The 16,239-nt window shown below is 36.4% G+C and overlaps 1 protein-coding gene across 7 annotated transcripts in view; it reads right to left on the bottom strand.

Annotated features, from left to right (window-relative positions):
- The window catches only part of ATRX (ATRX chromatin remodeler), a 309,326-nt gene that overhangs the window by 151,588 nt on the left and 141,499 nt on the right, over positions 1 to 16,239 (bottom strand). For all 7 annotated transcript variants that reach the window (XM_064574281.1, XM_064574279.1, XM_064574283.1 and 4 more), the window contains 2 exons: positions 8,382 to 8,484; positions 6,793 to 7,011 (listed from right to left, as the gene is read on the bottom strand). In XM_064574281.1, coding sequence (XP_064430351.1) covers positions 6,793 to 7,011; positions 8,382 to 8,484 — 322 coding nt within the window. The remainder of the gene's footprint in view (positions 1 to 6,792; positions 7,012 to 8,381; positions 8,485 to 16,239) is intronic.

Here is a 16,239-nt window from a genome sequence, read left to right on the forward strand (position 1 = left end):
ACTACATAAATGGAGAGACATACTATATTCATGTAACAGGAGAAAAACACTGCTAAGATGTCACTGATAAAAAGATCCAACATAATCCCAATAAAAGTTCCAGAAGGACTCTTATGAAAAGTGGCAACATGATACTAAAATTTATATGGAAATGCAAGTAACAGTTAATAGCCAAAACAATTCTGAAAAAGTAGAACAAAGATGTAGGAGTCACAGTATCTGATTTCAAGATTTACTATAAAATACAAGGTTACAGTAATCAAAACAGTATGGTATTAGTTTAAGGATAGACATATAGATCAACTGATTCACAAATATGTGATAAGTTGATTTTTTACAAAGATGCAAAGTAATTCCATGAAGAAATAAGTCTTACAACACATGACAGAGGAATAACTGACTATATTGGAATAAAATATGAATCTTCACCCATAGCTCACATATCATTAACATGCTAAAATTAACATGAAAGAAATCACAAACTCTAACTTAAAAATAAAAAGAACATGGGGCGCCTGGGTGGCTCAGTCATTAAGCATCTGCCTTCAGCTCAGGTCACAATCCCACGGTCCTGGGATCCAGCCCCGCATCAGGCTCCCTGCTCTGCAGGGAGCCTGCTTCTCCCTCTCCCACTCCCCCTGCTTGTGTCCCCTCTCTCTTGCTGTGTCTCTCTCTAATAAATAAATAAAATCTAAGAAAAAAAAATAAAAATACATAATTTTGAGAAGAAATCAGAGAGGAAAATATTTGCAACCTTGGGGTAAACCAAGATTTTTTAAATAGGACACACACATGCACACCAAAAAAAAAAAGCAAACATTAAAAAACTGATGAGTAACACTTTATCAAAATTCAAATCTTCTGCTTTTTTGAAAGACACCATTAAAGAAATGAAAAGAGAAGTCACAAAGGAAGAAAATATACAAAATACATAAACCTTAAAAATGACTTGTATAAAAAATAAAGAACTATCTTAACTAAATAAAAAGACAAAACTCCCCACACACAAAAAAGAGGAAAACATTTGAATAAACACATCACGAGGATATATAAATGGCCATTAAACCCATGAAAAGATGTTTAATCTCATTAGTCATCAGAGAAATGCAAATTAAAATAACAATGAAGTAACACTACACATCTATTAAAATGGCTGAAATGTTAAAAACTGCTAATAACTATTATTGGTAAGGACATGGAGAAACTGGAATTCTCATATATTGCTGATGGTAATTCAAAATGTTATAGCCACACTAGAAAACAATTTGGCAGTTTACTATAAAGCTAATCATCAAGTAATCTACATAGGCTCATACATATTACAGAAATTATGTCAATAATTAATAATCTTCCAAAACAGAAAGCATCGCTGGTGGGTTTAGGGGTGAATTCAACAAACATTTAAGGAAGGCATTATACCAATGCTCTACAATCTATTTTAGAAGATAAAGCAGAGGGAACACTTCCTAATTCAATATATCAGGCCAACATTACCCTAATACCAAGACATGATATAAACTACAAACCAATATATCTCATAATCATAAATGCTTAAAATCCTCAACAAACTGTTAGCAAATAAAATCCAAAAATGTATTAAAAGAATTATACACCATAACCAAGTAGGATTTATCCCAGATATGGAACACTGGTTCAACATTCAAAAATCAACATAATCCATCATATCAACAGGCTTTAAAGATCACATGATCATAACAATAGATGCAGCAAAAGCATCTGACAAAGATCCAGCACGCACTCATGATAAAAATTCTCAGTAAATGAGAAATAGAGAACTTACACAACTTGATAAGTACCTACAAAAAAATCAATAGCTAACATAATGCTTAATGGTGAGAAACTATAAGCTTTCACACTAAGGTCAGGTAAAGGCAAGGATATCCCTTCTCACCACTCCTTTTGAACATCATACCAGAAATTTTAGCTAATGCAATAAAACAAGAAAAGCAATTAAAAGGTACACAGAGGGGCGCCTGGGTGGGGCTCAGTCGTTAAGCATCTGCCTTCGGCTCAGGTCATGATCCTGGAGTCCCGGGATGGAGTCCCGCATCGGGCTCCCTGCTTGGCGGGAAGCCTGCTTCTCCCTCTCCCACTCCCCCTGCTTGTGTTCTCTCTCTTGCTGTGTCTCTCTCTGTCAAATAAATAAATACAATCTTTAAAAAAAAAAAAAAAGATACACAGATTGGGAAGAAAAAAATAAAACTGTCTTTGTTCACAGATGAAATGATCTCATATAAAGAAAATCCAAAACAACTACTGAAAAAATCCAGGAACTAAGTGATTAGAGCAAGGTTGCAGGATATAAGGTTAATATATGAAAGATACTGCTTTCCTATACACTAGCAATGAAGAAATGGAACACTGGTTCCATTTGGCCCATATGGCATGGTCCGCATACCATATGGCCCAGTAATACCACTTCTAGATATTTTTCCAAGGGAAACGAAAGCATCTTTCTACACAAAGACCTGTACAGAAATACTTGTAACAAACTGATTCATAAGCCAAAAATAACCCAAATGTCCATCAATAAGTAAATAACCTGTAGCCCATCCATACAGTGGAATAGTACTCAACAATACAAACAACAAAGTACTTGGAACACATAAACATGGATGAATCTCAAAACTGTTAAACTGAAAATTACATAAAAGAACATACTATGTGATTTCATTGACATGAAACTTTTAAAAAGACAAATATAATCTATAGTGAGAAAAGTAGATCACAGATTCCCTACAGCTAGGTATATAGGGTTCAGGACTGACCAAGAAGTACTGATTAAAGTTTTCTACATCTTAATTGTGGTAATGGCTACTGGGAAATACACTTTTGATAAAATCCTTTCATTGTGAACTTAGTATAGGAAATACATCATACGTAATTGGTGGCTATACAAAACTATATTAAATTTTTTTGGAAATGGGGCGCCTGGGTGGCTCAGTCAGTTAAGCACCTGCCTTTGGCTCAGGTCATGATCTCATGGTCCTAGGATCAAGCCCCACATCGGGCTCCCAGCTCAGCAAGGAACCTGCTTCTCCTTCTCCCTCTTCCTCTGCCTGCCACTCCCCCTACTTGTACGCTCTCTCTGTCAAATAAATAAATAAGATCTTATAAATTAATTAATTAATTTCTTGGGACAGTTTACTTAAGCAAAACCATTGCAAGTGGCTCAGAATGGTGGAATGAACATATTTCTTTACTAAAATGATATGAAAGAACAAAAAAGTTATAATCCCACAGGTGAAAAAGAAGAAAAAGGAAGATCCTGACAGAAGTGAAATGTCAACAAAACTGTGAAAGCTAGAAGGCATATGGACAAATGTCAAATGACATAAAAAAATAAAGAAGGTTGAAACTTAAGTTACCATGGAGGAGAAAAACAAGAATCACATATTTGATATTCCTCAGAAGATTAAGGACAAGGAGGCATCAGTTAACACAAACAGTTCGGGAGAAGTGTGGAGTGAAAGCAGGAAAATTGGTTGAAAGGCTAAATAAGGAAGAGTCACAGACCTACCAGATTGCCAAATTAGTCCATTATTAAAGTAAGGTGACTAACCCACTTGAAAAACTCTGGGAAGTACAGTGCATGGGAAAATAAGTATCTAGGAAATAAGAGATCCAAAACAAGAAATGGGTGAGGAAATTCCCAGAAGAGTGAAAGTAGATGAAACAGACCAGATTAGAAGGGGGGGGAAAGGCTCCATTAGTGTCATTTCAAAGAAAAAAACTAAACTGATCATTCACCTGATGTGTTAAAGTTACTGAGGAATTTTAGGGTTTTGCTAAATACACAGGAAATTAAGTAGTCAAAAGTACGCAGAAAATAAGACAAAAAAATCCAAAACATTATTAACTCTAGGAAAAGCAAACAAAAAGGACAAAGGAATGTAATCATCATATACTATGTGTATATACACATGTATATGTGTATGTATGAGAAATATATGCAATATACACTACATAGCCCTTTTGTGAATATTTACATAGTTATAGTCATGCAAACAATGAAAATTATTCCACCAGAACTGTGGTATAACCATACTGAGAGAATGGGAGGAGGAAACTCTGTCTTTGGCAGGCAGTATATGAGAACTAAATCCACAACTATCATATAATAATGGTAATGTCTAAAACTGAAAAATAAAGAAATAGCATTATAAGCATATTAAACAGAAACATACAAGTAAAAGCAAAGAACAGCTAGAAGAATTGAGTCATTACCTTTGAGTAGAGTCTGGGTAAAACAGAAGACTATTGATTTTTCAATGTAGCCTTACGCTAATACTTGATTTTTAAAAAAGCACACAGATTCAATTTAGTAAAAAAAGTTAATTAGAAAATAAACATTATAAAACAATGAAAAGTACAGGGAACACGTTAATATATATTCAAATTATATGAAATGAAAGGGAGAGGAAAATACAGCATATACCACATATAGTGACTGCATTTATGTGAAACACATGTGTGTATACTGATAGGGATCAGAAGAAAATGATAATATAGAATTTTAATGTCTATTTATCAAATGCTACTATTCAGATTTTTTAAATAAAATTTAAATAACATCACAAAAAGACAACTACTCTTAGAAGTACCTCTAAGTGAGATGCAAGAAGCTATATATTACCACCCGTGAGTATTTTTGCCAAAAAAGAACTGAATCTAAATCTGATCAGACCTCTATATCCAAGAGTTTATAGGACATACGGGAACCAGTGAAAATACACCACAGAAATGTGACCAGCAAAGCTCAAATATAGGAAATTCTACACAAATTATCTAGCTTTTTAAACACATGTACTATAAGAAAGAAAAAAATGGAAAAAGGAAAACTTCATATTTAAAATAAAAATAGACTTATGAGGTATAACATCCAAATGAAACATAACATGAAGTAAGACTTTCTTAATATCCTAATTCATACCAACTATTTTTAAAAACCACTAACATTTGGACACCTGGGTGGCTCAGTTGGTTATACATCCAACTCTTGGTTTTAGCTCAGGTCATGATCTTGGGGTCATGAAATTGAGCCCCGCATCAGGCTCTGCACTCAGTGGGGAATCTGCTTGGGATTCTCTCTCCCACTCTCCCTCTGCCCCTGCCCCGCACTCACACTCTCTCTCGCTCTCTCTCTCTCTCAAATAAATAAATCTTTAAAAACCACTAATATGTTTCTGAGGAAATTGAAGGGATTTGGAATATTAACTAGATATAACACTATGGAATTAATGATCATTTTTAAGTGTTAATAATGGTACTGTAATAATGTCTAAGGGTCCTTCCTTATCTTTTGACAATATATTCTGAACTATATATATACACAATGAGATGATTTCTGAGACTTCTCCAAAATAATCTGAAGAGAATAGATGAAACAAGATTGGCCATGTGTTGGTAACTGTTGAAGCTGAGTATCTGGTACATGGAAATTTATAATACTATTCCCTCTGCCTATACATATGCTTGAAAACTATTACAATAAAAAAAAGCTTATTTAAAAAATTAACATCGGGGCACCTGGGTGGCTCAGTCGTTAAGCGTCTGCCTTCGGCTCAGGTCATGATCCCAGGGTCCTGGGATTGAGCCCCACATCGGGCTCCCTGCTCGGTGGGAAGCCTGCTTCTCCCTCTCCCACTCCCCCTGCTTGTGTTCCCTCTCTCACTGTGTCTCTCTGTCAAATAAATAAATAAAATCTTAAAAAAAAATAAAAAATAAATAAATAAAAAATTAACATCTTTGGGATGCCTGGGTGGCTCAGCCAGTTGGGTGGCTCAGCCGGTTGGGTGGCTCAGCCGGTTAAGTGGCTGCCTTTGGCTCAGGTCAGGATCATAAGGTCCTGGGTTCAAGTCTCCTATCAGGCTCCTTGCTCAATAGGGAGCCTGCTTCTCCCTCTACCTACCGCCTGCTTCTCCCTCTGCCTGCCACTTCCCCTCTTTGTGCTTGCTCACTCTCTCTCTCTGAGTTAAAAAAAAATAAAAAGAAATAAAAAGATTAACCAAAAAAAATTAAAATCTTTTATGAATTTAAGCAATAATATTTAAACATTTTTCTACCCCAGATAAAACAATCACTTTGGTGAACATTCAAGAATCTCAAGTCATTTCATGTCTCTAATTATATTAATATAGCCTAATGAAGATTTTTAAGTTTCATAAAATAGGGGTGCGTGGGTTGCCCAGTCGGTTAAACATCCGACTCTTGATTTTAGCTCAGGTCATGATCTCAGGGTCGTGGGATCAAACCCCACGTTGGGGAGTGGCGCCTGGGTGGCTCAGTTGTTAAGCTTCTGCCTTCAGCTCAGGTCATGATCCCAGAGCCCTGGAATCGAGCCCCGTCTGGCTCCTGGCTCAGCAGGGAGCCTGCTTCTCCCTCTGCCTCTCCCCCTGCTCATGCTCTCTCTCTCTCTATCTCTCTATCTCTGTGTCTCGAATGAATAAATAAAATCTTTAAAAAAAAAAAAAACCCACATTGGGCTCTGCGCTCAGTGTAGTCTGCTTGTCCCTCTCCATTTGCTCCTCCCCCATTTGCACACTCGCTATCTCTAAAATAAATAAATAAATAAATAAATAAATAAATAAATAAATAAATAATAAAATCTTAAAAAATAAAAGTGGCATAACATACTGCTAATAGGGAAAAGCAAGTATAACTAAAAATCTGTGGTGATTACAACATTCTGTTCTTAATATACTGAGTAATGTGTGTGTGTGAATCTATTAAAGTCATATTTTTTGAAATCATAAATAATAACTGGTTTACCTCTCTCAATTTTTCTCGCTCACGTTCCCTCTCAGCAATACGTTTTCGCCTCTCTTCCTCTTCCTTAAGAGCATTTTGTGTCTCAGTTCTTAGTTTATCATCTTTAAGAATCTTTCTAATTTTCTTTCTGCCTTTTCCAGGAGACTTGGAATCATCATTTTCATCTTCTTCTTCTTCCTCTTCCTCTTCCTCTTCTTCTTTATCTGCTTCAGAATTACTCTATGGAATTTAAATAATCAGAGGTAAATACACAAAGTTATCTAATTTACCCATTTCTTATTCCAATAATTAATATACTAAGGAAAAGTGAAAGAGAACATACTGAAAAGCTTTAGAATTATATTTTGCAATAAAAAAGAGCATTAAAAAACAACCCAGAAAAGGGGGCAAAGGAATGCAACAGACATTTCTCCAAAGACGATACAGAAATATCCAATAATCATGTGAAAAGATGTTCAACATTACTTGTCATTAGGGAAATTGAAATCAAAACCATAAATGAGATACTATTTTGCACATATTAGGATGGCTATTAGAAAAAGAAAAAAAAAACAGAAAATAACAAGTTTTGGTGAGAATGCAGAAAAACTAGAAGCCTGGTGCACTGGGAAAACAATGTGATGGTCCCTCAAAAAGTTAAACATAGAATTATCAGATGATCCACCAATTCCATATTTCAGATTATAACCAAAAGATTTAAAAGCAGGGACTAAAATATTTCTACACCCACATTCACAACACCATTACTCAAAATAGCCTAAGATGGAAACAACCCAAATGTCCATCAACAAATGAATGGATAAACACAATGTGATATATACATACAATAGAGTATTATTTAGCATTAAAAAGAAAGGAAATTGTGATATAGTCTACAACACAGATGAACCCTGAAAACACTGTCAGTGAAATAAACCAGACACAAAAGGACAAATACTGTATGACTCCACTTAATATGAGGTACCTAAAATTGGCAAATTCACGAACACAGAAATTAGATGAGGTTACAAGGGGCTGGGTACAGAGTCTCCAATTTTGAGTTTAATTGAGACCACTGAAATGTACACTTAGAAATGGTTAAAAGGATCATTTAAAAAAAAGACCCCCTTCCCCCCCCGCCAAGGAGAACATGAATTAATCATGTTACAGATTCATTCTGTACTCACAGGGTGAAACATATTACAGAGAACTTCTACTTTACATAATCCTGCTTATATATAGGAAACGAATTTGCTAACAATCACTTCTGGAAGAAATTTACTCACACATGAGTCATTATTCAGGATAAAATGTTTTATGTCTTCAGAAAATAGAACACTACTCATCAACTTTATATCCCCAAGAGTGTAAACTAATGAAAAAGAGCAACTTAAAATTTCCATCAGATTTAGTTAAGAAACAGAAAAAAAATCAACAATGTGTCATACTATTTCTGCATACTTATACGTTCAATAAGTCAATCCTTCCACAAAGGTGTTAAAATGTAAATAAATCAGAATTAAACTAACAAATGGAATGCAGAAAAGGAGGTAACATATTTACTACACTCTACTGTAGTTATAATTCAAGTATATAATAAATGTCATCACCTTGTTTTCACTCGATGAGTCTTCTTGAACCTTAATGCGTCGCCTTTTCTTTTTCTGTTTATAACTCCGCTGATTTTCTTCCAACTCTGCTTTCTTTGCAGACCTAAAAAACATTTAAAATGCAAAATGAAATACTTCATGATGAATTTCCTTAAACTAATTGCATACTATTCTACAGCTAATTTCCCTTTGCGTACATTCCTTAAAAAGACAAGGAAAACAAAAAGCAAAAACTCTTCACTAGATAACCCTTAATTTTAATCCAATGATCCATATTTTAAGTTATTCAGGGGGGAGGTTTGGCATAAGTAATAAGATGGATGAGAGCACCTGGGTGGCTCACTCGGTTAAGAATCCAACTCTTGATTTCAGCTCAGGTCATAATCTCAGGGTCATAGGATCCAGCCCCACGTGAAGTCTGCTTTAAATTCTCTCCCTCCCTCTCCCTCTGCCCTTCCCCTGACTCACTTAGTCTCTAAAATAAATTAATTTTTTAAAAAAGATGGATGGAGGGCCTTTAGAAATATTAATAGCCAATATACAAATGAAAAATATTCACCATCTCTTAGGGAAAAAAGGCAGATTATAAGGGCTAGAGACTGTTTTCTTCATATGAGTACACATACATTAAAAAAAGAAAACAGGGGCGCCTGGGTGGCTCAGTTGGTTAAGCGACTGCCTTCAGCTCAGGTCATGATCCTGGAGTCCCTGGATCGAGTCCTGCATTGGGCTCCCTGCTCGGCAGGGAGTCTGCTTCTCTCTCTGACCCTCCCGACCCTACCCCCTCTCATGCTCTCTCTCTCTCTCAGTCTCTCTCTCTCAAATAAATAAAATCTTTAAAAAAAAAAAAAAAAAAAAAACCAGTAACAACTTTTGGCAAAAAAAGGACTTCTGGGCTTAGAAACTGGTGTACAAAGTTACGTATATAAAGACAGTACATACAGGTCATAAATAGCAGACATACAGATTAATGGTGCTGAGACAACTAGCTATCTACGTACATGCAAAGGAATGAAGTTGGACCCCTATCTTACATCATATATAAAAATTAACTCAAAATGGATCAAAATCCCCCTAATATACATGTTCTACCTAACAGACTACTCACTATTTCACTGTTGAAAAAGTAAAAAAACAGTTATTTACCTATTATGCTGGGGGGAGGAAAAAATGACCTCTATTAAGACAGTCTGAAAATATGTATGACAGGAGAGAGTTAAGATGGCAGAATAGAAGGACCCTAGGCTTGCCTCACCCCTCAAACACAGGTAAATAATTATCAAATCACTCTGAATACCAAGGAAGAGACCTGAAGACTGATAGAACAAACAGCACAATTAGAGGGAGAGAAGAGGGCACATTTGGGAAGGTAGTAAGTGTGGAGAGGTGGTTTAGGGGAGAAATTTATCATGGTTGCTGCAGAGGGGAAGGAGCCCTGGTGGCAGAGAAAGACGAGAGAGAGCAGAGCACACAGGGATGCACACAAGAGGAATACTTCCCCAAAGCCACGGGCTGAGAAAACGAAAGGGGCTGATTTTCATGAGTTTTTGCAACCAGAGGGGCTCAAAGACTAGAGTTTTAAAGGTCCCTGGGGTAGAGACCTGAGGGCGCTGCCCTACTCCTAGACAGAAGGCAGGCAAGGAAGCAACTTGCAGGCAGATGACATGATCTGAGGATCACCTAAAGTGCAATGGGAGAGACCGTTCCCTCCTCTTGGAGTGCATTTATGAGAGTTGGCATTGCACGTACAGGGAGAAAAGAACCAGAAGACGCCATCAGCCCTACACTGCACACCTCAGCATAGATAGGTGCAGACACACCTGCTGAGGGCAGCTAACCTGTACACTGGATGTTTGGCCTGATTTGCTCTAAATCCAATGACCGTGCACTCTGGAGTGACTGCCCTTCTGGGTCAAACCTGCATCAGTCCAGGCATGGCAAGACTCTCCCACAGAAGACCAGTGCAGATCCCCACCACACCAGGTCTCTAAGTTTGAAATTTAAAAAGTCAGCAGGCTTAGCTAGGATAGATCCCAAAGTGCACTGCATTGCTCCAGGCAGGCAAGCAACCTGGAGACAGTGTGAAAACAATTATCTGAAAAACACCTAGGATGCACAAGGGGAAATTACTCTTCTGGGAGTGCATTACTGAGAGCAGCAAGCACAGACTCCCCTCTACAAGGAAAAAAGACCTGGTTGACATCATTTCCCTCCCCCACCCCTCAGCATAAACCAACTTTAGGAAATAGTACAGCACCAATAGAAGTACCTAATCTGCTTATACCAATTCTCACACCCCTGAGCTACACTGTTACTGCTTTTCTCAGGCAAGTATCACCAAGAACCAGGGCAGGAGACCCCATCCCCAGAAGACCAGCACAAACCCAGGCACGCAAGACATCTACCTAACCACAGACTGCTGCAAAGCTTCCATTCTAGTGGAAATAGCATCAGGTCTCTTTTAGAAAGCAGACCAAAGCACAGCTAGTTAAAACTTGCCACACTCTGGCCACGCTCCAAACACCAGGCAAGGAGAACCTCTACAGACAACTAAACCGAGGGACAGAGTAGCCAAAATCCAGCAGCAGAGTGCACGCAGCACACACCAGAGACACTTCCTGAAGCGCCAGGCCCTGGACAGTATATGACCTCTTCTTCAAAAAGCCATTACTCTCAGGAGCAGGAAACATAACAGGCTTCTCTAACATACAGAAGACAGAAACCTAGACAAAATGCCAAGAGACGGAGAAATTCATCCCCAAAGAAAAAACAAGAAAAGTTCATGGACAGAGATCTAATGGAAACAGATATAAAGTAATATGCCTAATGGATAATTTTAAAGCAACAATCATAAAGATAGTCACTGGACTTCAGAAAAACATGGAAGACATCAGGGAGACAGTTCCCGCAGAAATAATAAAGGTAAAAAGACAATTAGGCAAAAATGAAAAACGTAGTAACTGAGATTCCAAACAGACTGGATGTAATTACCACAATGATGGAAGAAAGAGATGTAGAAACAAGTTATATAGAAAACAGAATTATGGAAAATAATGAAACTGAACAAAAGAGAGGAAGAATAATGATGGATCACGAGAGTAGACTTGGGGAATGCAGTGGCTCCATCAAATGTAATAACATTCGTATCATGCGTGTCCCAGAAGAAGAGAAATTAAAGGGGGCAGAAGGTGTATTTTTGAGAAAATAATAGCTGAAAACTTCCCTAATTTGGGGAAGGAAACAGACATACAGATCCAGGAGGCACAGAGAACTCCCATCAACATCAACAAAAGCAGGATAACAAGATATATTGAAGTTATATTTGTAAAATATAGTGACAAAGAGAAACTCCTAAAAGCAGGAAGACAAAAGAAATCTTGAACTCACAAGACCCAAAAGGATAGCAGCAGATCTATCCACAGAAATTTGACAGGCCAGAAGTCAGTGGGCGTGATATATAAAACGTGCTGAATGGGAAAAATATGCAAACAAGAATACTCTATCCACGAAGGCTATCATTTAGAAAAGGAGACATAGAGAGTATCCTAGACAAACAAAAACTAAAGAAGTTCATGCCCACTAAAACAGCTCGGAAAGAAATATTAAAGGGGACTTTTTGAGTGGGAAAGAAAGACCAAAAGCGACAAAGACTAGAAAGGAACAGAGAAAATCTTCAGAAACAACAACAAAACAAGTAATACAAAGGCATGAAATCCATATCTATCAATAATCACCCTGAATGTAAATGGACTAAATGCTCCAATCAAAAGACAAAGGATGTCAGAATGGATAAAAAAAAAAAAAAAAAAAAAAAAACAAGACCCATCTATATGCTGCCTAAAAGAGTCATTTCAGACCTTAAGACAACTGCAAATTGAAAATGAGGGGATGGAAAAACACTTATCTTCCAAATGGATGTCAAAGAAAGCCAGAGAAACAATACTTATATCAAGGAAACTAGACTTTAAACCAAGACTGTAACAAGAGATAAAGAAGGGCATTATATCATAATTAAGGGGTCTATCCATCAGGCATAATTAAGAAGATCTAACAATTATAAATATCTATGTCCCCAACTTGGGAGCACCCAAATATATAAGTCAATTAATAACAAAAATAAAGAAACTCACTGATAATAATACAATAATACTAGGGGACGTTAACACCCCACTTACATCAATGGACAGATCATCTAAGCAGAAAATCAACAAGGAAACAATGGCTTTGAATGACACACGGAACCAGATGGACTTAACAGATATATTCAGAACATTTCATCCTGAAGCAGCAGAATACACATTCAAGTGTACATGGGACATTTTACAGAATAGATCACATACTAAATCACAAATCAGGACTCAACAAGTACAGAAAGACTGAGATCACTCAATGCAACTTCTCTGACCACAAGGCTATGAAACTTAAAGTCGACCACAAGAAAAAATTTAGAAAGACCACAAATACAAGGTTAAAGAACTAAAAAATGAATGGGTCAACCAGGAAATTAAAAAAGAAAAAAAATACACGGAAACAAATGAAAATGAAAACACAACAGTCAAAATCTACTGGGATGCAACCAGTCATAAGATGGAAGTATATAGCAATACAGGCCTACCTCAAGAAGCAAGAAAATTCTCAAATAAACAACCTAACTTCACACCTAAAGGATATAGAAAAAGAACAACAAATGAAGCCTAAAGCCAGAAGAGAAATAATAAAGAGCAGAAATAAATGACAAAGAAACAATAAAAGAAAAAATAGCTGAAAACATTAATAAAACCAGATGGTGGTTCTTTGAAAAAACTAATAATACTGATAAACCCAGAGCCAGACTTACCAAAAAGAGAAATGATCCAAATAAAATCACAAGTGAGAGAAAGAAATAACCAAAGCCACAGAAATACAATTATAAGAGAGTATTATGAAAAATTATATGCCAACAAATTAGGCAATCTGGAAGAAACCGATAAATTCCTAGAAACATAGAAACTACCAAAACTGAAACAAGAAGAAATAGAAAACTTGAACAGACCAATAATCAGCAAAGAAACTGAATCAGTACTCAAAAATCTCCCAACAAACAAAAGTCCAGGGCCAGATGGCTTCACAGGGGAATTCTACCAAACGTTTAAAGAAGAGTTAATGCCTATTCTTCTGAAAATATTCCAAAACATAGAAATGGAAGAAAAACTACCAAATTTATTCTATGAGACCAGTATTATTCTGATACCAAAACCAGACAAAAACGCCACTAAAATAGAAAACTACATGTAGGCCAATAATCCTGATGAACATGGATGTGAAAATTCTCAAAAAACTACTAGCAAATCTAATCCAAAAGTATACTAAAAGACTCACTGACCATGATCAAGTAGGATTTATTCATGGGCTGCAGGGGTGGTTCAATATTTGCAAATCAATCAACATCCATTCATGATAAAAACCTTCAACAAAGTGAGGATACAGGGAACACACCTCAACATCATAAGGGCCATATATGAAAAACCCACATCTAATATCATCCTCAGTGGGGAAAAAAACTGAGAACCTCTTCTCTATGGTCAGGAACAAGACAGGGATGTTCCACTCAGATCAATGGAACAGAATAGAAAACCCAGAAATGGACCCACAACTATATGGTCAACTAATATTCAACAAAGCACAAAAGGATATCCAATGGATAAAAGAGTCTCTTTAACAAATGGTATTGGGAAAACTGGACAGCCACATGCGGAAGAATGAAACTGGATCACTGTTACTTTAACATTGTACTGAAGTCCTAGCCTCAGCAATCAGACAACAAAAAGAATGAAGAGGTATCAAAATCAGCAAGGAAGAAGTCAAAATTTCAATATCTGCAGATGATATGATACTCTATATAGAAAACCTAAAAGACTCCACCAAAAAACTGCTAAAACTGATACACAAATTAGGTAAAGTCACAGGATACAAAATCAGCAAAATGCATCTTTGCATTTCCATACACCAATAATAAAGCAGCAAAAGGAGAAATAAAGGAATCAATCCCATTTACAATCGCACCAAAAATAGTAAGATACCTAGGAATAAACGTAATCAAAGAAGTAAAAGACATGTATTCTGATAACTATAAAACACTGATGAAAGAAATTGAAGATGCCAAAAAGAAATGAAAAAACATCCCATGCTCATGGACTGAAAGAACAAATATTGTTAAAATGTCTATACTACACAAAGCAACCTACAAATTTAATGTAATCCCTATCAAAATACCACTAGCATTTTTCACAGAGCTAGAACAATTCTAAAATTTGTATGGAACCACAAAGACCCTGAATAGCCAAAGCAATCCTGAAAAAGAAAAGCAAAGCTGGGGGCATCATTCCAGACATCAAACTCTATTACAAAGCTGTAGTCATCAAGACAGTGGGGTACTAGCCCAAAAAAGAGACACACAGATCAATGGAACAGAATAGAAAACCCAGAAATGGACCCACAACTATATGGTCAACTAATATTCAACAAAGCACAAAAGGATATCCAATGGAAGAAAGAGTCTCTTTAACAAATGGTATTGGGAAAACTGGACAGCCACATGCAGAAGAATGAAACTGGATCACTTTCTTACACCATACACAAAAATAAATTCCAAATGAATGAAAGACCTAAATGTGAGACAGGAAAGGAGAACACAGGCAGTAACCCTGCCATCGGCCTTAGCAACTTACTAGATAGGTCTCCTGAGGCAAGGGAAACAAAAGCAAAAATGAACTACTGGGACTTCATCAAGATAAAAAATTTTTTGCACAGCGAAAGAAACCATCAACAATACTAAAAAGCAACCTTTGGATTGTGAGAAGATATTTGCAAATGACATCTGATAAAGGGTTAGTAACCAAAATACATAAAAAACTTATAAAACTCAACACCCAAAACACAAATAATCCAGTTCAAAAATGGGCAGAAGACATGAATTGGTACTTTTCCAAAAAAGACATACAAATGGTCATCAGACACATGAAAAGATACTCAACATCATTCATTATCAGAAAAACACAAATCAAAACTACAATGTGATATCAACTCACACCAGTCAGAATGGCCAACATTAACAACACAGGAAACATCAGATGTTCGCGAAGATATGGAAGAAAGGCAAACCCTCTTACGCTGTTGGTGGGAATGCAAACTGGTGCAGCCACTCTGGAGAACAGTAAGGAGATTTCTCAAAAAGTAAAAATAGAACTACCCTATGATCCAGTATATGCACTACTAGGTTTTTACCCAAAGGATTAAAAATACTGATTCAAAGGGATACCTGCACCCTGTAGTTATTGCAGCATTATCAATAATAGCCAAATTCTGTAAAAACCCCAAACATCCCCCATCTGACAAATGGATAAAGAAGATTTGGTATATATGTATGTATGTGTGTGTGTGTGTGTGTATATATATATATATATATATGTGTGTGTGTGTGTATACCTATAATGAAATATTACTCAGTCATCAAAAATAATGAAATCCTGCCATTTGCAATGACATGTTTGCAGCTAGAGAGTATTATGCTAAGCAAAATAAGTTAGAGAAAGACAAATACCATATGATTTCACTCATGTAGAATTTAAGAAACAAAACAGATGAACATAGGGAGAAAAAAGAGGCAAACCAGAAAACCAACTATTGACTGTAGAGAATAGACTGATGGTTACTGGAGGGGAGCTGGGCAGGAGGATTGGTTAAATGGGTGATGGGAATTAAGGAAGGCACTTGTTATGATGAGCACTGGGTGTTATATATAAGTGATGAATCACTAAATTCTACATCTGAAACTAATGTTACACTGTAGGTTAACTGGAATTTAAATAAAAACTTGAGG

This window comes from Mirounga angustirostris, unplaced genomic scaffold, assembly GCF_029215605.1.
Source record: "Mirounga angustirostris isolate CCGP_5_RB_7025 unplaced genomic scaffold, mMirAng1.0.hap1 SCAF_11, whole genome shotgun sequence".
NCBI lineage: Eukaryota > Metazoa > Chordata > Mammalia > Carnivora > Phocidae > Mirounga > Mirounga angustirostris.